Source organism: Macaca mulatta, chromosome 13 (assembly GCF_049350105.2).
Source record: "Macaca mulatta isolate MMU2019108-1 chromosome 13, T2T-MMU8v2.0, whole genome shotgun sequence".
In the NCBI taxonomy this organism is placed as follows: Eukaryota; Metazoa; Chordata; class Mammalia; order Primates; family Cercopithecidae; genus Macaca; species Macaca mulatta.
Window position 1 is genome coordinate 101,113,713 of NC_133418.1, and position 23,723 is coordinate 101,137,435.

A 23,723-nucleotide genomic window follows, 5' to 3' on the forward strand; every position below is an offset into this window, starting at 1 on the left:
GAGTGCAGTGGTGCAATCTCAGCTCACTGCAACCTCCACCTCCTGGGTTCAAGCGATTATTCTGCCTCAGCCTCCCGAATAGCTGACATTACAGGCATCTGCCACCATGCCCGGTTAATTTTTTGTAATTTTAGTAGAAATGGGGTTTCACCATGTTGGTCAGGCTGGTCTCGAACTCCTGACCTCAAGTGATCCGCCAGCCTTGCCCTCCCAAAGTGCTGAGATTACAGGCATTAGCCACTGCACCCTACCCTTTTTAAAAAATCTTTTCTGAGACAGGGTGTTACTCTGTCACCCAGGCTAAAGTACAGTGGCATGAACTTGGCTCATTGTCGCCTGGTCATCCTGGGCTCAAGTGATTGATGGCGCCTCAGCCTCAGGAGTGGCTGGGACCACAGGCACCACACCCAGTAGTCTCAGCGACTGGGGAGGCTGAGGCAGGGGGATCGCTTGAGCCTGGGAGGTCGAGGCTGTAGTGAGCTGAGGTTGTGCCACTGTACTCTAGCCTGGGTGACAGAGCGAGACTCTGTCTCTCTCTCTTTTTGGTAGAGAGAGGATCTCACTATGTTGCCCAGGCTGGTCTCAAGCCATCCTCCCACCTTGGCCTCTAAGTGCTGAGAATACAGGTGCGAGTTACAGTGCCTGGCCGAAACCAGTCTCTTTCCACAGGAATTGATACTTGTTTATTCTGCTCATGGATGTGATGGCTACCTGACCCAGGAAAATCCAGGTATGGTTCCATTATGAGGAATCCACACCCATTAAGATGCCAGCTCTAAGTGGCAGGTGAAGTATCCAGGAGAGGATGTGGCATGCAAATTGTGTCAGAAGGATTTATCTATTCTGGAATCCATACTGGTTCCCAAACAGAAAAAAACATTCTCATTCCCAGTGTCGTACAGTTTTTTGGAATGACTGGGAGCTTAGATGGCCAGAATGCTCTAAGTTTGATGCCATTTGGTCATTTTCAGGACGTTTCTTGAGTCTTCAATTTTTCTTAGTTTAATAAAGAGTTTAATAAACTTCTGCCCAATAACCAGTAGGCTATGTCTAATGTACTGTGAATTTTTTTTTTTTTTTTTTTTTTTTGAGACGGAGTCTCATTCTGTCACCCAGGCTGGAGTGCAGTGGCACGATCTCGGCTCACTGCAACCTCTGCCTCCGGAGTTCAAGCGATTCTCCTGCCTCAGCCTCCTAAGTAGTTGGGATTACAGGCATGTGGCACCACACCTGGCTAATTTTTTGTATTTTTTAGTACATGGGGTTTCACCATGTTGGTCAGGTTGGTCTCGAACTCCTGACCTCAAGTGATCCACCTGCCTCGGCCTCCCAAAGTGCTGGGATTACAGGCCTCAGCCACTGCTCCCGACCTGTATTGTGAATTTTTGAAATGAACCTAATTCCTACTTTACAGCAAAGTTTTTTCTCTCCTTCCTTTCTTTTTCCTTCCTTCCGTTTCTTCCTTTTCTTTCTTTCTTTTTTTTTTTTTTTTGAGACAGGGTCTGGCTCTATCGTTCAGGCTGGAGCGCAGTGGCGTCATTTCGGCTCACTGCAACCTCCGTCTTCTGGGTTCAAGTGATTCTCATGCCTCAGCTTCCCGAGCAGCTGGGATTACTGGTGCCCGCCACAACACCCGTCTATTTTTTTGTATTTTTAGTAGAGACAGGGTTTCACCATGTTGGTCAGGTTGGCCTCGAACTCCTGACCTCAGGTGATCCACCCACCCCGGCCTCCCAAAGTGCTGGGATTACAGGCGTGAGCCGCCGCACCCGGCCTGCAGCAGAGCTTTTCATATGAATTGTGTGGCTTAATTTTTTTTTTCTTTGGAAGTTAAATTGCAAATGTTATATCTTTGGGCTCAGCTTTTTGAATGCTAATTCTTCAGCGGGCCAGGGGCAGGGGGCGGTGATAGAGGCGGCTCTTAGAGGGAACTCATTCTTTGACTCCGCCTTAGATCTGGCTAAGAGGATAGAAAACGACCCTGCCTCGCTTTGTTTAAAGACGCAGGGTTCTAGCGTGGTGTTTCGCGCCCCCCACCCTTTTCGTCTTAAGCTTACCACGTTCCAGATACCGCCCAGATCAATTTTTTATCACAGCTGTCATTCTCATTTTTACAGGCATGAAAAGTGCGACTCAAGTTCAGTGTCTTGCCTCGGGTAGCTCGGGGATTCCCAGTCAGCTCCTCGCGACTTCGTCGCCGCTCCCCTTCCACCCCGCGCCTTCGCCGGCCGTCCCCTGCTCCATCCAGGCCACGGGGGAGACGGTGGGGTCTGGGGCCGTCCAGGCCTGGCTGGGCACGAGAGCTTCTGGCCCAAGTCCACGCCCGAACTCGTCCTGATCAGTCTGGCTTTTCTGGTCCCCCCAGCTTTGCGGTAGCGGAGACCTGGAAACCATCGAGCTGACAGCCCAGAGCGTCGCTCCCCGGCCGCCGAGCGCTGACGCCGCGCCGGGGGCGGGGCAGCTGGAGGCCGCGGGGAGAGGAGAGAGCTGCCGGGAAGGGCTGGCTGGCCTCGCAGCGCCCCGCCGCGGCTGCGGCCGGAAGCGGTCTCGTTGGCCCTGCGGCGCTGGAGCCCTGACGCACGGAGCTCGAGAGCGAGAACGGGAGAGAAAGGGGTAGAAATGGCGGCTCCGCTCAGCTCCCGCTGAGGAGGGCGAAGCCGGCGGAGTGTCTGTGCTGCCGCCTGCAGCACCGCCCCCGCTTCCCGCTCGCCGCTTGCTCACGCCGACTTCCCTTCCTCTGCCCGGCTCTCTCTTGTGCTCGTCTGCGCTCTGCACGCTCCGGACCGGCTCGTCTCTCACTGCCCGGCTCGGCTCCGCTGGCCCTGACTGACCGGCCGGCGGGCCGGCCTTGCTCGGCTCTCCCGGGCGCGGCGTGGACTCCGTCCCCCTGGCTGGACCATGGTGAACACCCGGAAGAGCTCTCTCCGCCTTCTCGGGTCCAAGTCTCCTGGTCCCGGGCCTGGGCCTGGGGCCGGAGCAGAGCCTGGGGCGACCGGAGGCAGCAGCCATTTCATCTCCTCTCGGACCCGCTCCTCCAAGACCCGCGCCGCCAGCTGCCCCGCCGCCAAGGCCGGGGGAAGCGGTGGCGCCGGCGTCACTCTGGATGAGGCCAGGGTAAGAGCGCGGCGTCCCGAGTCCGGAGGCTCGGAAGTGCCGGCCCGGCTGCCGAGGCTTTGTCTGGCCGGGTTGGGGGCAGGAAGCCTCCAGTGGAGACTGCTCGGGCGGCTGGAGACAGGGTCTGCGGGCGCGGTGGAGGGTGGCACCCAGGAGAAGGGCCGCGACGCTGTCCCCTTTGCTTTTCAAGCTGGCCCGGCTCTTTTGTGTAAAGAACAGCCCATGAGTCCAGGGGAGAGGGCTTTGGGGGTCCCTTTCGGGGTCATTCGAACGATCTGCTGTCCTTGTCCTTGTCCTGCCCCAGAGGGGAATTCTAGCGGGGAAGCAAGAGCGAAGGGCCAGAACCCCTGGGTGGAAGGGTTGGAGAAGTGAAAGTTTTCTGCGGTGTCAAACCCTTCTTGAAAGTGTGTCAGTTCCTGCCGCTGTCTAACTCCAGCTTACTCTCAGTTTGGGGGTGGTTCAAGTTGGTGAGGAAGTGAACAGAGAGCTCCAGTTGGCAGCCAGGCAGGGATGCTGAAAAAAGTTTGTAGCTGCTCTGACACCAACTTTAAAAACAAAATCAACGCTATCGCCTCTCCAGGCAGGAGAGATCAAACATGATATTATGGCTGGGGAACCAGCCAGCTAGCTCACCAAGGTGCTAGTAGGAACCAGAGCTTTCAGGTCACAGAAGGAGCACGTCGAAAGAAACAAGTGGAATGTTTCGGATAGTCAGCACTATCGTGCCAAAACTGTGTGGTTTCTTGGGTGTCTACATTTTCGTTATGGGACTATATTACAAAAGTTGAATGAACACCAGTGTTGTCATGCAGTTGCAAAAATGACATTTGAAGACCCTGGTGATTGAATTAAAAAAATGATTGAAAGATCTTGAAATTTTATTACCTACAGTATAAAGCTAAGCACAGATATTTATTGCTTTAAAAAGGAATTGACACGTTTATTTTACTATGAAATTGTTTCTGAATTCAGAGAAGAGTGTATTGCTTCTGTCTGAAAGAGACTGACTTGCTAAGTAATTTGGCTGGAAAATGCTGTTCATTTAAAATGCTTCTTTAATTCCATACCATTTTGTGGTTCTTACTGGGGGGAAGCAATATTTTATGTTCTAGGGGTCTACAAGATCGCGGTTTGTGTGTGCTTTTTCTCTTTGTGTCTTAAACTGTTTTGACACTAACAACGGATCTAGGCAGAGACAACAGGAATATTTTACGATACTACTCTGAAATATTTTTATTATATCTTTGAAAATCGTCTTAGCTTTTATTTGATAAAATTTTGGGCATTATAACTGTCCTATGTAATAGACTATTTTGGGGGCTTACGAATCTCTTAGGTTGAAATAAGGTTAAATCTGAAAGTTGTGCAAACTATTGAGAATAAGTACTTTGAAGACGAGGCTTTCGGTAGAAACTATTCCAAACATGTTCCAGCTTCTTGACCTACTGAGGCTATCACATATTTTAAAATAAAACTCAATTTAAGAAAATATCTTTTCTCTACATTTAAGGACAAAGAAAATATTTAGGGTGTAAGCATTTAATTGTATCATGCTATGTGAGTGCCTAGTCTATTAGAGCAGTGTCTAACTCATCTGCAGCAATTAGCTCATCTTCACTCATCAGTTTGTGGTCCCATTTTTGAATTCATGGCTATCATGCTGTCCTTACCCCCTGAGGAATAAGGTGAGGTAATTTGTCAAGCAGCTGTTATAGAAATGTTAAAAGGCTAGGAATCAATAATCTAATGAGGAAATGAACGTTTGGTAGCTTTTAAATTGCTAAAAGAATGAAAGATATGAGAGCTCTTTGTAGAAGGGTACTAATGAAACTTTGTTTCAAAGATCCTTTTAAAATGTTTTGAAGCACCATAAATAACAGGCTACTAAAGATTTACTTTGAAATATTTGTTTTTCAGTCTTAAGAAGATTTATGTTATAGCTCTAGGAGATGATAGAGTGATCTAATTGCTTTCTCTGAAAGGTTTTTTAGAGACTTACTACTCTTACATAGCGATTGGACCTTTAGAAGAGGATAAATTATAATTCTGGATTTGTTAAGATTATGGACTACATATTTATGAAGCAGGTTGTATATTTATGGTTAGCTCTTCTCTAGTTTTGTAGGAATTGAGCACTCCTGGTTCACCCTTTGTGAAGTACTTAAAGGCACCCTCTATGTCTGTGGGATCTATAATAGACATTTGCCAGTGTCTGTAAAGTCTTATTTGATGCAAAATGGGGTTGCCCATGTTGTTGCTTTAGCAGACCCTTATTTTTGTAAAAAGAAATGTAGTCTTGTTTGTAACATAATATTCCTGTTTGTAATTGAGGAGTTTCTCCTTTTTCTGCTTTTGTGCCGTGTTTTTAACTAACTACACTTGATGCCTATTTCCCCCTCTTTTCCCTCTGTTTTTAGATTATTTCTTTCACTGTGTCCAGAGACATTTTATTTGCTTTAAAAAGTCATAGCACTATGAGCTTTTCTTATAGTTTTGTCTTCTTCCCAAGTGGTGTATCCATAGGATGGGGGAAAATATGCATTCTGCAGATTATTGGAATTATTTTCTTTTTCTTTTTTTTCAGTATGAAAAGCCTTTATTTCTTTTTTGACATGTAAAAGGTGGTAGTTAGTGTATATAACTCTGTGAGTTTAGAGATAAGTATATATTTGTGAAACCACCACCACCATCAACACCACAGACATGTCCATCATTCCTAAAGTTTCCCTGTCCCTTTTATTATGAATGTATTATTAGTATTATTTTTGTGGTAAGAACACTTGATATAAAATCTGCCCTCTTAGACAATTTTAAGTATGCAATGCAGTATTCTTAGATGTAGGCACTATGCTATATAAATCTCCAGAACTTATTTATCTGGCATAAGTGAAACTTGATTGCCTCCCCGCAAGACCCTGGCAATCACCCTTCTACTCTCTGCTTCTGTGAATTTGCTAGTTTAGATTCCACATATAAGTGAGATCATACAGTATTTGTGTTTCTGGGACTGGCTTATATGATTTAGTGTAACGTCGTCTAGGTGCATTTGTGTTGTTGTGAATGGCAGGATTTCCTTCTTAGGCTTAATAGTATTCCACTGGGCATGCACACATATACACCACGTTTACTACATTCATCTCTTGTTGGACATTTAGATTGTTTCCATATCTTAGCTATTATGAATAATGCTACTGCGAACATGGGAGTGCAGATGTCCGTCGAAATCCTGATTTCAATTCCTTTGGATAAATACCCAGAAGTGGGATTGCCGGATCATATGGTAGTTCTATTTTTAATTTTTTTGAGGAACTTTCATACTGTTTTCCATAGTGGCTGCACCATTTTCCATTTCTACTGACATGTACCAGGATTCCCTTTTTTCCACATCTCCCCAATATTTGTTGTCTCTTGTCTTTTTGACAAGAGCCATTTTGACAGGTGTGAGGTGATATATCATTGCGGTTTTGAATTGCATTTCCCTGATGATTAGTAATGTTGAGCACCCTTTTTATATACCTGAGAAGTGTCTATTTAGTTAGGACCTTTTTTTCTTTTATTTTTTTTTGGGACAGGGTCTTAGGAGTGGTTCACTGCAGCCTTAAAATCCTGCTTTGCCCATTAACAAATGTTTTCTTCCTGTGGAGTCGCAGGACTACCCTATGTATTTTGGAAATTAACTGCTTATCAGATACATGGTTTGCAGATTTTTCTCCCATTCTGTAGATTGCCTTTGTGCCCACACTTTTAAATTTTCTTATTTTTTTTTTTCCTCCCTTATCATTACCCACAATGCCCACACTTTTAAAATGTCAGGCTGTCTTTTAGTGCTATGCAGTTAGATGTAATTACTCCTATACACTGTGGCTTTTTTTTTCCTCCAAGCTTTCATAAAGCTTGACCTCTTTTAGGTCGGTTAATCTGGCCCTCAGTCATTAGCGTTTATTTGCTGCACCTAGGTGTCACTCCTAGTAAACAATCTAATACTGTATTCACAAAACTGGACAGCAATCTTTGAAAAATATTTGAACTCTTTTTTCTACCTCTCCTTGTTAGGTCTGTTTGCTGGTATTTCTGACTTTTTCGCTAGCTTTTTGGGATTTTTGAGATAATCATTGACTGTGAATCCCCATCTTGTGAGATCAAAATAAATATTTTGAGTAACTTTAGAAGTAAAATGCTGTATTACTTTATTTTTATTTAATTAAAAAAATCCCTAGGTCCTTCTTTAGTATACTTTTATCACCCTGTGCTTTTCCCTTTCCAACACTCATGCATTTGCCAACATAACAAAGCAGAGTGGTCGAAGTTGAGGGTTAAAGAAGTAAAAGAAGTCTGAGGGGCAAATCTCATAATGTATGTAACTCTCAGATGAGCAGGGGAAACTATAAGTTCCTCAGAACAGAGCAAGTTTTTCCTTATACTGTATCAGATTCACATGGAGTACAATATAGGTAATATTGTAACGTGACAATGTTCCCTGCCACAATTTCGAACCAAAGCAATGGTGGAGTTCATAGGATTGTCTCTGGTAGCCAAGTGAAAATGCAGCTTAAATTCAGTTACTGGCTATTTTTGTAGTCCACATATACACACATTCTGTTGTTTAGGTCATGAATGAAACTTATAAAGCCTATAGAAGTGAATGCATACTAATTCCTTAAATCATTTTCCCTGGCAATAAGTCTTTTAAACCATCCTTTGGTAGATGTTTTATTGCATGTCTCCTAAATACCCAATTATAGATAAACTCATAACTTTTGGAATCCAGCTGGACAAGCGGTAGAATTACTACTGTTAGGAGAACTGAGAAGCCCAACCAGTGTTTGCACCTGAATGTTGAGTGATCCTGTCTATTCAAGGATCTAAGTACCATATTACTTTGAATGATATGTTTGGCATTTCTTTTTTTTTTTTTTTTTTGAGACGTAGTCTTGCTCTGTCACCCAGGCTGGAGTACAGTGGCCGGATCTCAGCTCACTGCAAGCTCCGCCTCCCGGGTTTATGCCATTCTCCTGCCTCAGCCTCCCTAGTAGCTGGGACTACAGGCGCCTGCCACCGTGCTCAGCTAGTTTTTTTTTTTTTTTTTTTTTTTTTAATATTTTTTAGTAGAGACAGGGTTTCACCGGGTTAGCCAGGATGGTCTCGATCTCCTGACCTCGTGATCCGCTCGTCTCAGCCTCCCAAAGTGCTGGGATTACAGGTTTGAGCCACCGCGCCCGGCCTAAAATATGGAACGCTTCACGAATTTGCGTGTCATCCTTGCGCAGGGGCCATGCCAATCTTCTCTGTGTCGTTCCAATTTTAGTATATGTGCTGCCGAAGCGAGCACGGCATTTCTTTTAGTACGTACACAATGAAGTTTCATTTGGGTGCATTATCTGTTTTGTTTGTGTGCATAATCAACTTGAGTGGATTTCTTTTCTTCTTTTTTTTTTTTGAGATGGAGTCTCATTCTGTAGCTCAGGCTGGAGTATAGTGGTACAATCTCGGCTCACTGCAACCTCTGCCTCCCAGGTTCAAGCAATTCTCCTGCCTCAGCCTCCCAAGTAGCTGGCATTACAGGTGCCTGCCACCACACCTGGTTAATTTTTGTATTTTTTATTAGAGACGGGGTTTTATCATGTTGATCAGGCTGGTCTTGAACTCCTGACCTCAGGCGACCTGCCCGCCTCAGTCTCCCAAAGTTCTGAGGTTACAGGTGTGAACCACTGTACCTGGCCCAAGTGGATTTCTTTGTACTTAGGTTTTTGGTCTTGCAGTAGGAATATTTTATACTTCTTTTATGCCTCCTCTCTGGAGGGGGATTCTATGAACAATGAGTTACTGAGTAAAAAGCAGTGGGAATTTTTGGATAAAAAGTTATATGGAAGTACATATTTGGGGGAAAATCATATATGTGTGTTAACTTTATTTAAATATAAGTTAGTTTTTTTTTTTGAGCAGTAAGTTTTGTAGTTTTATCTGGAGATAGGATATATACCTTTGGCTAAAGTCTTTCTCCCCTAAACTCTTCTATTAGAGTAGACCGTAAGTGCCACAAGGGCAGGCACTATATTTTATTTTTCCCCTGAATGCTGTATTCCCAGGGCCTAAATACAGTGCCTGACACAATGTTGGAAATGCTCAATAAATATCTGTTAAATGAGTGAATGAATGAATGAATGAATAGCATTTCAGGGAGCTGACCCATTTTGAGAATATCATGGTTATAGAACTTTGAGAATAGAGGATAAATAAAACACAGTTTTAACCCTCAGTACTGTAAGTGTGCACATGATATGCTAATGAGAAGTTATTAACAAGGTAAATTCGTTCAAAGTAAGTGCCAAATGAATGGCATAGGTACTTAGTGTGGTAAGACTTCTAGTCCTCTACTCACTGAATGTTTTGGTGGAACTCTTTTTTTGTGTGTGTGCTTTAAAGACAGAGACCATTATGTTGACACCTGTATCCTGAGTGCCTAGAACAGCATGTGTCAGTCAGTGCCCAATTAATACTTCTTTTTTTTTTTAAGGCAGAGTCTCACTCTGTTGCCAAGGCTGGAGTACAGTGGCTCCATCTCGGCTCACTGCAACCTCCGCTTCCTGGGTTCCAGCGATTCTCCTGCCTCAGTCTCCTGAGTAGCCAGGATTACAGACATGAGCCACCATGTCCAGCTAATTTTTGTATTTTTAGTAGAGACGAGGTTTTGCCATGTTGACCAGGCTGGTCTTGAAATCCTGACCTCGGGAGATCTGCCTGTCTTGGCCTCCGAAAGTTCTGGGATTACAGGCGTGAGCTACTGCGCCTGGCCTAAGACTTTTTTTTTTTTTTTTTTTTTTGAGACAGTTTCCCTCTTGTTGCCCGGGCTGGAGTACAGTGGTGCCACCTCAGCTCACTGCAACCCCCGCTTTCCGGATTCAAGTGATTCTCCTGCGTCAGCCTCCTGAGTAGCTGGGATTACAGACAGGCGCCACGTCACCCAGCTAATTTTTGTATTTTTAGAAGAGATGGGGTTTTACTGTGTTGAACAGGCTGGTCTGGAACTCCTGACCTCAGGTGATTCGCCCATCTCGGCCTCCCAAAGTGCTGGGATTACAGGCGTGAGCCACTGCACCGGGCCCCTAATACTTTTTTTTTTTTTTTCGAGAAGCTCTCACTTTGTCTCCGAGGCTGGAGTGCAGTGGCATGATCTTGACTTGCTGCAGTCTTTGCCTCTTGTGCTCAAGTGATCCTGCCACCTCAGCCTCCCGAATACCTGCAGGCATAAGCCACCACAGTCAGCTAATTTTTGTATTTTTTGTAGAGATGGGGTTTTGCCACATTGCCCAGGCTGGTCTTGAACTCCTGGGCTTGAGCAGTCCGCCCACCCTGGCCTCCCAAAGTGCTGGGATTACAGCCACTGTGCCTGGCCAATTAATACTTTTTGAATGAATTAATGGAAAGTATGACTCATTTTAAATTATTTTCACATTGACAATCTCTCTCTCTCTTTTTTTTTTTTTTTTTAAATAGAGATGGGGGTCTTCTTTTGTTGCCCAGGCTAGTCGAACTACTGGCCTCAAGCAGTTCTCCCGCTTTGGCCTCCCAAAGTGTTAGGGTTACAGGTGTGCACCACCATGCCTAGCCGACAATCTTTCTTTTTCGCTATACTCACTTGTTGCATTTTACCCTAATAAGGAGAAGAGTAAACCAAGGTTTATTTAGCATCTTATACATGCCAGGTGTTGTTTAATGCTGTCTCATTCAATCCTTGTAACAACTCTATAAAGCAAGTGATGGTACCCCCATTTTACAACTGAGGAAATTGAGTTGCCTAAGAGTTAAGTGGCCTGTGGAAGGCTAAAGGTAATATTTAAATCTAGTTCTGTCTTCTCTACTTGTATATCTTATTTCATCTGTATTTCTTTACCTCACTTATTACTCTTTGATGTTGTTCAATCAGTAGTTTCCACCAACATCTGAAAAAGTGAAGGTAGCGGCTGTTGTATACTGTAAGTGTACCTACCGTTTATAGACAGTTTCTACCTGGCTGTCTGGAATTGTGGTGTCTAGAAGTGTATTGGGACTGAAAGTGGGAATAGTAGCATATAGGGATATGAAATATAGGACAATAATTTTCAGTAATTTCCTGCAGCCTGATTTCAGGAGGCAGTATGTAGGGAGAGGAGCAGGCATATTGTGTAGAGATTGTTTTTGCAATATTTTTCCTTAATATTTTATTATATATGTGTATATTTATATTTTTTGTTGCATTTTTTATTTAAAAATTTTTTTTTGTGGGTACACAGTAGGCATATATGTAGTATATATATATTTTTTGAGACAGGATCTTGCTCTGTTGTCCAGGCTAAAGTGCAGTAGTGCAGTCACAGCTCACTGCAACCTTGACCTCCTGAGTTCAATGAATTCTCCCACCACAGCCTCTGAGCAGCTGGGACTACAGGCATGTGTTACCACACCTGGCTTTTTTTTTTTTTTTTTTGTAGAGACAAGGTTTTGCTATGTTGCCAAAGCTGATCTCAAACTCTTGGGCTCAAGAAATCCTCCTGCCTTGGCTTCCTAAAGTGCTGGGATTACAGGAGTGAGCTACCGCTCCTGGCCTATATTTTAGTTTTTCTTTCTTTTTTTTTTGAGATGGAGTTTCACTCTTGTTGCCCAGGCTGGAGCGCAATGGCGCGATCTCAGCTCACTGCAACCTCCACCTCCCAGGTTCAAGCGATTCTTCTCCCTCAGCCTCCCGAGTAGCTGTGATTACAGGAGCCCACCACCACGCATGGCTAATTTTGTATTTTTTTAGCAGAGACGGGGTTTCTCAATATTGGTCAGGCTGGTCTTGAACTCCTGACCTCAGGTAATCCGCCCGCCTTGGCCTCCCAAAGTGTTGGGATTACAGGCGTGAGCCACCGTGCCCGGCTGTATTTTTATTTTTCAAGACAGGAGTCTCACTGTGTTGCCCAGGCTGGTTTTGGACTACTGGCCTCAACCAATTCTCCTGACTCAGCCTGCTGAGTAGCTGGGATTACAGGTATGAGCCACTGCACCTGGCTCTTCTCAGTATTTTTAAGTTGGCTTTGGGAAAAAGTAAATCCCTGTAAGCAGACTGAAAGTCTGGGCCTTGTGGTCTCTATTAGAGGTATACTTGTGCTGCTATCTTTCCCTCTACTTGGTGATATTAATTTATAGTGTATACATTTGCTTTTATGCTCTGGGAAACTATCTCTAGGGGGACTAAAGTGTTTTCCATTTGAAAAAATGTTTCATACTTTAAGTCTCTTGAAAAGACATTATATAGCATATTTATATATGAAGATTTGCATTAGTAAATTAAACATCTTTAGCATTGTTAGTTTATATCTGTATTCTAGGACCCAAATTGGAATCCTGAAAGAAATGGTGCTTAAAATACCCACAAAGTATGTTCTCTAGTCTTGCCAGACAGAAATTTGGAGGTAATCCAGAGCCTAGTTTTTGATGGTGAGGCTTGCTTGTTCCTTTGTTCGTTCATTCATTCATTCATTCAGTAAGGTGGAGAATGAAGCACAGTCCCTGCTTCATGGGATGTACTTAAAGTCTAGTGGAGGAGACAAATACATGCCGTAAAAAAATAGCCCTTCCCTCAGGTCTAGTGCCCTTTCATCTACATTTGTTCAGGTGACTTAGCAGCCTGCCTAGGGGCTGCTGTTTCCAGGCTCACTTCCTGTGTGGGTTTTAGAGAGGGGCCAAAGGCACCCTAAAGTTACTTTTGTTTAATCATTATATCTGAAGTTTATACCCATTCTTGTCTCCTTTTGGGCCTTTAAGGTCTAACACTATATTTTTGTGGCAAATTTAGAATTAAGTGAAGAAATAGGATATTATTTTAGAGATTTGGCAGAAACCTATGGTTAGAGGGAATTGTTCTTATGTGCCAAACAACTTTCTTGCATATTATGTGGTTAGTGACTTTACTCAGATTTGGTTTTGTGATTAGGGTTTGGAGAATTAGGATGATTGAAGTGGTCTGATATTTTTGGACTTGAATTTAGAAGTTACTTTAAAAACTTGTCAGCCATTATTTTTGAACTTAAATTTAGAAGTTGCTTAAAGCAATTGTCAACCATTGTGTTTTGTTTTTGGTAGGAATCTAATTTCAGAGAAATGTAGAAAATTAGACTTCTTGGATTAAAACTTTGATGTGTTATTTAAAACTTTTAGTGTTAAGAAACTTTTTCCTCTAAAAGTGGTGAAGATGAATCAGTTATGGAATAAATTTGACCCTTGAAAAGATAATGAAAGAAAGGCCGGGCGCGGTGGCTCAAGCCTGTAATCCCAGCACTTTGGGAGGCCGAGACGGGCGGATCACGAGGTCAGGAGATCGAGACCATCCTGGCTAACACGGTGAAACCCCGTCTCTACTAAAAAATACAAAAAGCTAGCCGGGCGTGGTGGCAGGTGCCTGTAGTCCCAGCTACTCGGGAGGCTGAGGCAGGAGAATGGCATAAACCCGGGAGGCGGAGCTTGCAGTGAGCTGAGATCCGGCCACTGCACTCCAGCCTGGGTGACAGAGCCAGACTCTGCCTCAAAAAAAAAAAAAAAAAAAAAAAAAAAAGATAATGAAAGAATAGTGAACTCTTTTTTTTTTTTTTTTTTTTTTCAAGATGGAGTCTCGCTCTGTCGCCCAGGCTGGAGTGCAGTGGTGCCCTGTTGGCTCACTGCAAGCTCCGCCTCCCAAGTTCACGCCATTCTCCTGCCTTAGCCTCCCAAGTAGCTGGGACTACAGGCGCCTGCCACCACGCCCAGCTAATTTGTTTGCATTTTTAGTAGATATGGGATTTCACCATGTTGGCCAGGATGGTCTGGATCTCCTGACCTCGTGATCTGCCTGCCTCGGCCGCCCAAAGTGCTGGGATTACAGATGTGAGCCACCGTGCCTGGCCAAGAATACTGAACTCTTTTAGACTAACCTAAAACTATTCCCTGTTTTACAACTGTGTGGAATACTGACCCTTTGGATTTGAACTCTTTATGTTTGGGCATTATGTACTTTTGGAAGAATTTTTCTGTAAGAGATCTTAGGTTGAGATTGTAACACAAGGTATAAAATTACGTTACAAAATTTTACTTATTAATGTAATTAGTTTGTAAGTATCCATGTTGATGAGTGATCATAACCTCCAAATAAGTTATGTAAGGGTTTTAGCATATTTTTGTGGTTTATGTTTCATTGATGTTCTGAAGTGTGGGAAGTCAGCATAGTTAAAAGCAAAATAATGAATTGAGGCTGGGCTTGGTGGCTCATGCCTGTAATCTCAGCACTTTGGGAGGCTGAGGCAGGCGGATCATGAGGTCAAGAGTTCGAGAGCAGACTGACTAATATGGTGAAACCCCATCTCTACTAAAATACAAAAAAATTAGCTGAGTGTGGTGGCGCGTGCCTGTAATCCCAGCTACTTGGGAGACTGAGGCAGGGGAATCGCTTGAACCCAGGAGGTGGAGGTTGCAGTGAGCTGAGATCGCGCCACTGCACTCTAACCTGGTGACAGAGCAAGACTCCGTTTCAAAAAACAAACAAACAAAACAGAATTGGTAGCCAGACATGGTTGTTTACACCTGTAATCCCAGCTACTCTAGAGGCTAAGCAGGGAAGGATGGCTTGAGCCCAGGAGTTTGAGTCCAGCCTGTACAACATAGCAGTACTCTTTTTTTTTTTTTTACATGGTGAGTTGGATTTTTTTTTTAAATGATGACTTTGTTTTCCTAGGTTACAGAGGATAGTGGTTAATATGTAGGGTGACCATATGTCTGCATTAGCCTAGGATAGTACTGACCTGCCTGGCACATGCACAGTTTATGCTTGTCCCAAAAAAATTACTAATGCCCTCAACCCTCTATTTAACATGTTTAGATGATAGCATACCTGGTTACTGTGTTGGTTTATATGTATGTCTTTTAAGTTTTCATAAGTGGTATTTAGCTATAGAGCTTATTTTATTATTTTCTTTTAACCATTATATTTTCATCTGTGTGGTAACTCTGTATACATACAGTCACTACTCCCACCTGCTACATAGTACTTTGTAGGGTCAATTCATTGCATTTTAACTATTCACCCTCAAGAGATAGGTACCTAAATTGTTTCCTATTCTCTGCTACTGCAAATATTGCTGCAGTTAATACCCTGATGCAATGTCCCTCGTGGACTTGGTGTGGGAATTTCTTTGAGATAGACACCAAGAGTGGAAGAGTATATGTGTACTTAAAATAAATATCACCTCTAGATATGCTGCTCTAGTGTCCATTGGTAGGAGTATAGCGTATGAGAGTTCTTGTATCTCCACTTCCCTGCCAATATTTGGCATCAGCTACCTTTTTAATAGCCTTTCTTTAGTTACTAATGAGTTTGGGTAACTCTTTATGTCCATGCTAACTTTTTTTGCTTTCCTCCTCTCTGAAATGCCTGTTAAGATTTGTTTTTGCCCATTTCACTATTTTCTACTGGAGTTGCTATTTTATTATTGTTTTTCAAGAGTAATTAGAGATTTGTGGCTTTTGACTTTTTTTGGTCCCACACTAAAGGATACTGTTTACATTGTGACTTTATACATACATACAATTTTACTATTTAGGCCTTTAATTCATTTTGTTCATTCTGCTAGACAACTTGTCCTTTGTGGTGCCACTTTGTAATACATTAAGTTCTCATGTGTGTTGTGTTCTGATCTCTGTTATTTTCTGTTGGTCTGTTTATGCTTATGGAAATACTATACTGTTTTATTGTTTTTTTAAATTTTTTGTAGAGACAGGGTTATTGCTGTGTTGCCCAGGTAGTCTTGAACTCCTGGGGTCAAGCAGTCCTCCTGCCCTGGCCTCCTGAAGTGTTGGGATTACAGGTGTAAGCCACCATGCCTGGCCCATACTGGTGTGGTTTTTTTTTTTTGTCCAGGGTCCTGCTGTGTCATCCAGGCTAGAGTGCCCTGGCGTGATCACAGCTCACTGAAGCCTCGACCACCTAGGCTCAAGCAATCCTCTTGCGTCAGCCTCCCAGAGTGTTGAGATTACAGGCATGAGCCATTCTACCAGGCCAATACTATTTTTCATACTATGGTTTTGAGTTATGTCTTAATATCTTAAAGGACAAGTTTCTCCTCTTTGTTATTTTTCAAGGTTGACTTAGATGTCTGGGGGTTGTTTTTCAATTTTAATTTCAATTACGATTATAGAGTTACTTAGAAGATCCAACTAGATTTTTTTTTTTTTTTCCCTTGAGACGGAATCTTGCTCTGTTGCCCAGGCTGGAGTGCAGTGGCATGATCTCGGCTCACTACAACCTCCACCTCCCAGGTTCAAGCGATACTTCTGCTTCAGCCTCCCAAGTAGCTGGGATTATAGGCATGTGCACCCATACCTAGCTAATTTTTGTATTTTTAGTAGAGATGGGATTTCACCATGTTGGCCAGGCTGGTCTCAAACCCCTGACCTCAAATGATCTGCCCGCCTTGACTTCCCAAAGTGCTGGGATTACAGGCGTGAGTGAGCCACCGTGCCTGGCCCCAACTAGAATTGTGATTAGTAATATATTGAATTCATAGATTAATTTGTAGAGCATTGACAGCTTCAAATCGTTAGCCTAACAGCATGGAACATCTCTCACTTAACATAGTTTGTATATTTCTCTTGTAGGATTGGATGCTTTCTTTGTGGCCTAATATATTGTCAGTTTTGGTAAATGTTTATTGTGTACTGGGGATAAATGTGTATTTTCTGTTAAATGTAGAAAAATAAAAATGTGTGATGGAAAACATTAAGAGATGGGATATATTGTAGTGTGAACTTATTGATTAGTCAGATACTCAGAAATCTCTTGTTCCACGTTAAGATTCTTTTTATTTTTTATTTATTTATTTATTTTTGAGACAGAGTCTTTCTCTGTCACCTAGGCTAGAGTGCAATGGCTCCATCTCGGCTCACTACAACCAACGTCTTACGGCTTCCAGTGATTCTCCTGTCTCAGCCTCCTGAGTAGCTGAGATTACAGGCATGGGCCAGCATGCATGCCTGGCTAATTTTTGTATTTTTAGTAGGGATGGGGGTTTTACTGTGTTGGCCAGGCTGGTCTCGAACTCTTGACCTCAGGTGATCCGCCTACTTCAGCCTCCCAAAGTGCTGGGATTACAGATGTGAGCCACTGTGCCCGGCCCCATATTAAGATTCTACCTAGTTTTTGTTGTTGTTGAAATTATTTTTGTTATTTTTCAAATTCTCCTGGTGTATTTTTTTAAGTAAATTTTTATTTTAGAATATATTTTAATTTCCTATTTGCTTTCTTCTTTCATCCATTGGTTATCTGGAAGTATGTTGCTTACTTTCCAAACAGTTGGGCATTTCTTTTCCTTGCATTTTTTTTTGAGATGGGGTCTTACTCTCTCACCCAGGCTGGAGTACAGTGGCATGATTGTAGCCCACTGTAGCCTTGAACTCTTGGACTCAAGTGATCCTTCTGTCTCAGCCTCCCAAATAGCTAGGACTACAGGTGTGTGCCACCAGGCCTGGGTAATTTGAAATTTTTTTTTTTGTTAGAGAGGGTCTTGTTATCTCCCTTTGTTGCCCAGTCTGGCCTCAAATTCCTAGACTCAAGCGATCCTCCCACCTTGGCCTTCGTAAGTGCTTGAATCACAGGTATGAGCCACTGTACCTGGCCTATTTTCTGTTTATAGTTTTATTAATTACTTCTAGCTTAATTCCATTGTGCTCAGAGAACATACTACATATGATTTCAGTCTTTTGAAATTTGTTCTGACTTATTTTGTCAGAACATTGTTTATGGTTATTTTGGTAAATGTTTCATGAACACTGGAAAAGAATATGTATTCTGCAGTTAGGGGTGCAGGATTGTAGATATTCACTAAGTCAAATTTGTGCATCTTCTACTTTTTTTCTTTTTTTGAGATGAAGTCTTGTTCTGTTACTCAGGTTGGAGTATGCAATGGCGCGATTTTGGCTTACTGCAACCGCCGCCTCCCAGGTTAGAGCAATTCTCCAGCCCCAGCCTCCTGAGTAGCTGGAGTTACAGGCACGCACCACCACACCTGGCTAATTTTTGTATTTTTAGTAGAGACGAGATTTCACCATGTTGGCCAGGCTGCATTCAAACTCCTGACCTCAGGTGATCCACCTGCCTTGGCCTCCTAAAGTGCTGGGATTACAAGCATGAGTCACTGAGTCACTGTGCCTGGACCTTCTGCTGGTTTTAGCTTATATGTTTTGCTTTGTGTGTGTATGTGTGATTGCCCTTAAGACTTATACTTGTATTTATTTGCTCACTTCTCTCTCCTTCTCTCTTCTCCTCTTCTCTCCTCTCCTCTCCTCTCCTCTCCTCTCCTCTCCTCTCCTCTCCTCTCCTCTCCTCTCCTCTCCTCTCCTCTCCTCTCCTCTCCTCTCCTCTCCTCTCCTCTCCTCTCCTCTCTCCTCTCCTCTCCTCTTCTCTTCTCTTCTTCTCTCCTCTCCTCTTCTTCTCCTCCTCTTCTTGTTTCTTTTTGGGATAGGATCTCACTCTGTCATCCAGGCTGGAGTGAAGAGGCACGATCAAGGCTAACTGCAGCCTTGACCTCCTGGGCTCAGGTGATCCTCCCACCTCAGCCTCTGGTGTAAATCACTGTGCCTGGCGAATTAACTCTCATTTTTTCTTTAAAAAATATTGTTACCTCTTTTTTTTTTTTTTTTTGAGACGGAGTTTCTCTCTTGTTGCCCAGGCTGGAGTGCAATGGTGCAATCTCGGCTCACCATAACCTCTGCCTCCTGGGTTCAAGCAGTTCTCCTGCCTCAGCCTCCTGAGTAGCTGGGATTACAGGCATGCACCACTATGACCGACTAATTTTGTATTTTTAGTAGAGATGGGGTTTCTCCATGTTGGTCAGGCTGGTCTTGAACTCCTGACCTCAGGTGATCCGCCCACCTCGGCCTCCCAAGGTGCTGGGATTACAGGTGTGAGCCACCGTGCCTGGCCTATGTTACCTTTTACTGCAGACTTTTTAACACGCTCCTCCACTGTTCTTCCCTTCTTCTTACCCTGTGTATTTTTTTGAGACAGAGTCTTGCTCTGTTGTCCAGGCTGGAGTGCAGTGGTGCGACCTCGGCTCACTGCAACCTCCGCCTCCTAGGTTCAAGCGATTATTGTACCTCAGCCTCCCAAGTAGCTGGAACTACAGGCATGCTCCCCCATGCCCAGCTAATTTTTGTATTTTTAGTAGAGACAGGGTTTCATCATATTGGTCAGGCTGGTCTCAAACTCCTGACCTCAGGTGATCCACCTGCCTTGGCCTCCCAAACTGCTGGGATTACAGGTGTGAGCCACTGCACCCAGCCGACACCATCTCTTTAAAAAATATTCATAGCATTTCAACTGGAAATGGAAGTGCTTTTCTTTAATTGCTGCAATTGAGTGACCAGACAATGAAGATAAGAGAGTTTGCAGGTTGGGCACTGTGTCTCACACCTGTAATCTCAGCACTTTGGGAGGCCTGGGCAGGTGAATCACCTGAGGTCAGGAGTTCGAGAGCACCCTGACCAACGTGGAGAAACCCCGTCTGTACTAAAAATACAAAATTAGCCAAGCGTGGTGGTGCATGCTTGTAATCCCAGCTATTCGGGAGGTTGAGGCAGGAGAATCTCTTGAACCCAGGAGGTAGAGGTTGCAGTGAGCTGAGATTGCGCCATTGCATTCCAGCCTGGGCAACAAGAGCAAAACTCTGTCTCCAAAAAAAAAAAAAAAAAAAGTATGCAAGAGTGGACAGTGGCTCACACCTGTAATCCCAGCATTTTGGGAGGCGAAGGTCGGAGGATCACTTGAGGCCAGGAGTTTGATACCAGTTTGGGAAACAAAGTGAGACCTCACCTCTATTAAAAAAAAAAAAACAAAAAATTAGCCTGGTATGGTCGTGTGTGCCTTTAGTACCAGCTACTTGGGAAGCTAAGGAGAGGATCACTTGAGCCCAGGAGTTTGAGGCTGTAGCGAGTTATGATCATACCACTGCACTCCAGCCTGATGAAATCTCATCTCTTAAAAACCAAAATAAAAAAAAAAAAGCAACCGAAACTTACGCAAGACTCAACCTCAGCTGTTTGGAGAAATATTTTATTCTTACTTAAAAAGTATGAAATAAATATTACTTTGTTTTGTTTTATTTTCTACACGTTATGATGAAATAAATATTTCAAATAATATGGACATACACAGAAAAAAAGGGCCTTTCCCTGCTCCCCTAATTTCTCCAGTTTGTTCTTCTGTGGAATAACCACTGTTAAAGCTGCTGTACATCCTTCTGACCATTGCATGTATACCATGGGTTTATATGTGTGTCACACACATATAACACACACATATACACATATAAACAACCCATAGGTTGTACCCATAGGTACATGTGCAATATGTGTGTATGTATAATATATATGTGTTTATATTTGTGTGTGTGTGTGTGTGTGTATATATATATATATATATATATATAAAATTTATTTTTTGGAGACAGTGTCTCACTTTGTCACCCAGGCTAGAGTGCAGTGGTGCAGTCATGGCTCACTGCATCCTTGACCTCCTAGACTCAAGTGATCTCCCACCTCAGCCTCCTGAGTAGCTGGGACTACAGGCATGTGCCATCATGCTTTAGGTCTCCCAAAATGCTGAGATAACAGGTGTGAGCCACCACACCTGGCTTATTTCATTTTTCTTGATGGCTTTCTAATATTTCTTTTTTTTCCTCACACTGTTGACTAGGAGCCTTTCTAATATTTCTGATATTTCTTTGTATCATTATACTGCTACATATTTAACCTGTTGGCACACAGGCTTTCTCCATACTTTTAACTTTATAGTGTAGCAGAAAATGACCTTTCTTTTTTTTTTTTTTGAGACAGTCTTCCTCTGTTGCCCAGGCTGGAGTGCGGTGGCACAATCTCGGCTCACTGCAACCTCTGCCTCCCAGATTCAAGCGATTCTCCTGTCTCAGCCTCCTGAGTAGCTGGGATTACAGGCGCCCACCACCATGCCCGGCCAGTTTTTTTTTGTATTTTTAGTAGAGAATACTCATGTTAGTGAGGCTGGTCTTTAACTCCTGACCTCAAGTGATTCTCCCGCCTCTGCTTCCCAAAGTTGGGATTACAGGCATGAGCCACCACACCCAGCCGACCTTTCTCTTTCAGATAAAGTAGAATTACTCGGTCAAATGATAATGTGTATTTTAAATTTTCATAGATTTTCTCAAATTGCTTTACACTGAGACTAAACCAGTTTGTGCCCCATTCCCCAGTACTATCAGCACTATTTTCGTATACCTTTACCAGCTAATTTAAAGAGTTAAATTTTAACTTCCGTGAAAGGCAGGTACTGCCTTAGCACTAAGTATCTTTAGTATCTAACACAAAAACAGGCACTTAATAAATTTTGTTTGTGGAAGGAATGAATTATTGAAAATAATTAATAAGCTTATGAAGTTACATTAACTCTATAAAGCCAAACAAGTATTCATACTTGAGATTGTATCTACTGTGAGGCAGTAGGTATAAAATTTGTTACTTATACTACCTCCTTGATTCTTTTAACCATCTTATGAGGTAAATGGTAGTTTCTGAGTTATAGTGGTAGTGCTGCAATGTAAGATTGGTCCTGTTTGTATAACTTCAAAGTCTGTGGCATGTTTCGTTTCGTTTCTTTTCTTTTTCTTTTTTGAAACAGGGTTTCACTCTGTCACCCAAGCTGGAGTGCAGTGGTGTAATCATGGCTCACTGCATCCTGGACCTCCTTGGCTCGAGCGATCCACCTACCTCAGCCTCCTGAGTATCTGGGGTCACAGTCATGTACCACTACCCCATGGCTAATTTTTAAAGTTTTTATAGAGACAAGCCTCAGAGTCTTACTTTGTTGGCCAGGTTGTTCTTGAACTCATGGGCTCAAGCGATCCTTTTACTTCAGCCTCCCAAAGTGTTGGGATTATAGATAGGAGCCACCATGCCTGACCATGTGGTATTTTTCAGTACCCACATTATCTCTTTCTTATTTTAAATAATGTAAAATTTTCAGATTTTTAGAAACTACCTTTTAGAAATTTTTATCTGGAAGAAAAGTGCATTTTAAATTATTATAGACTGTTTTTTAATCTTTCTGTATCTTCTAAACTAACAGGTCGCTTCTATGTATTTTTTTCTTTTTGTATTCTTTCATGATGATTGCTTAGAAATACTAAACTAGTAAGCCCTTGTTCTTGGAATATTTGAGGAAAATTTAGAACATTTTGTATGCTTGCCATTTCAGGACTTTGTAGAATAGTGTTGGCCCTAAATAAACAAATAGCAGTGCAGAGTTTGTTTTTTGCAGTCATGGTAACCACTGCCTCTGTGCATTCTTTTTGTAAATGAAAGAAAAAGAAATCAACTGCACTTCTAAGCTTTCCTTGTGAAAACAGGATTACTTGTTAAAAAAAAAAGTATACAAAAAGCCTGTCCTATAAGGAAATCGGAAAAGATTGACTGCACCCATACACTTTCTGATCTAACTTGGGGGAAAATGTTCCTATTCTGTTTTTTTCTTTCTTGTCTCTTTGAGGCTTTTTCTCTCATCATTTACTTACTCTTTAAATAATTTGTTTTATTCTCTCTTACGGTTTCCTTTTTTTCTATAAGAAGCCGGGTTGTCTTTTCTTAAAAAAAAAAAAAAAAAAAGAAAATCCTTTCCTCCAACTCTAAACTATTCTTTCTTTTTTAATTCTGACACTTTTGTAAGACTAGCTCTGTAGTCATTACCTGTACTTGCTCACCACTTGCTCCATTATTCACCTAGTGATTTCCACTCTTCATTTCACAGACATTGCCCTGTCAGAAGTTACAATGATCTCTTACTTACAAATCCTCAGGTTTATCAGCTTTCTTCTGTTAAGTCTTTTTGGAGCAGTTTAACTCCCCTTGTTTTAGTGAGAGACTATATTTGTCTTTGATTTTTATGACATCTCTTGTGCTTATCCCCATTAATTAGACTTTTTTTTAAGGTTTTGACTTCTGCCCTTCTGTTTTTATATTCTGTACATTACCTGTGATCATTTTCTTTTATGACCATGTTTCCTATCTGCTCCTTAACTCACTTCATCTCAGAGGTGTATTTCCCATAGCCTGATAGACCTCTCCCTAGATTTCTGGCTATAATTCCAAACTAACTTTCCACTTTTAATTTAGCATTATACTTCTCCTGTCATCACCTGTTCCCTGGCTCCCCATACCACCACCACCACCATCACCACTACCACCACCACCACCACCAACAAGCAGCATTTTTTATACTTGCCCTTACTGTATTTATTTTGAATACAGCACTGATATCACTAATCTAGTTATTTTGTTTTCTGGACTAAATTTCCTCTTTCTGATTTTCCCAATTCTAAATGAGGCCATCATCAAGTTTTGATTTAATCTAGTGGTCTGCTAATTCACTTATTTCCATGCATCTCTCATTTTAAAATGCTATACTTGACTTCATTCTTTTTTGTCATTAGATTAAAATCCAGCTTTTAGATTTCTGACAAATTTGGATCTGGGCACGAAGCCTTCCTTGAAAACCAGAGCAACATCTATTCATTTCTGTTATTCTCAAGTTCTTTTGCCTC

General features: G+C 42.5%; 2 protein-coding genes and 1 non-coding gene across 11 annotated transcripts in view; 1 reads left to right on the top strand and 2 right to left on the bottom strand.

Moving 5' to 3' along the window:
* Positions 1-2,413, bottom strand: part of UBXN2A (UBX domain protein 2A) — a 72,288-nt gene extending 69,875 nt beyond the window's left edge. Inside the window, exon 1 of the mRNA XM_015111809.3 lies at positions 2,058-2,413. The gene's annotated coding sequence lies outside the window, so the exon portion shown is untranslated. The remainder of the gene's footprint in view (positions 1-2,057) is intronic.
* A 181-nt stretch (positions 2,414-2,594) lies between these two features.
* ATAD2B (ATPase family AAA domain containing 2B) overlaps positions 2,595-23,723 on the top strand; it is a 174,313-nt gene continuing 153,184 nt past the window's right edge. For all 9 annotated transcript variants that reach the window (XM_028831940.2, XM_077960071.1, XM_077960075.1 and 6 more), the window contains exon 1: positions 2,595-3,114. In XM_028831940.2, the coding sequence (XP_028687773.1) occupies positions 2,899-3,114 (216 nt within the window). In that variant the 5' untranslated portion in view covers positions 2,595-2,898. The remainder of the gene's footprint in view (positions 3,115-23,723) is intronic.
* On the bottom strand, positions 8,337-8,443 carry LOC114672076 (U6 spliceosomal RNA). Its single transcript, XR_003722266.1, has one exon. It is a non-coding gene; the product is annotated as a U6 spliceosomal RNA (small nuclear RNA).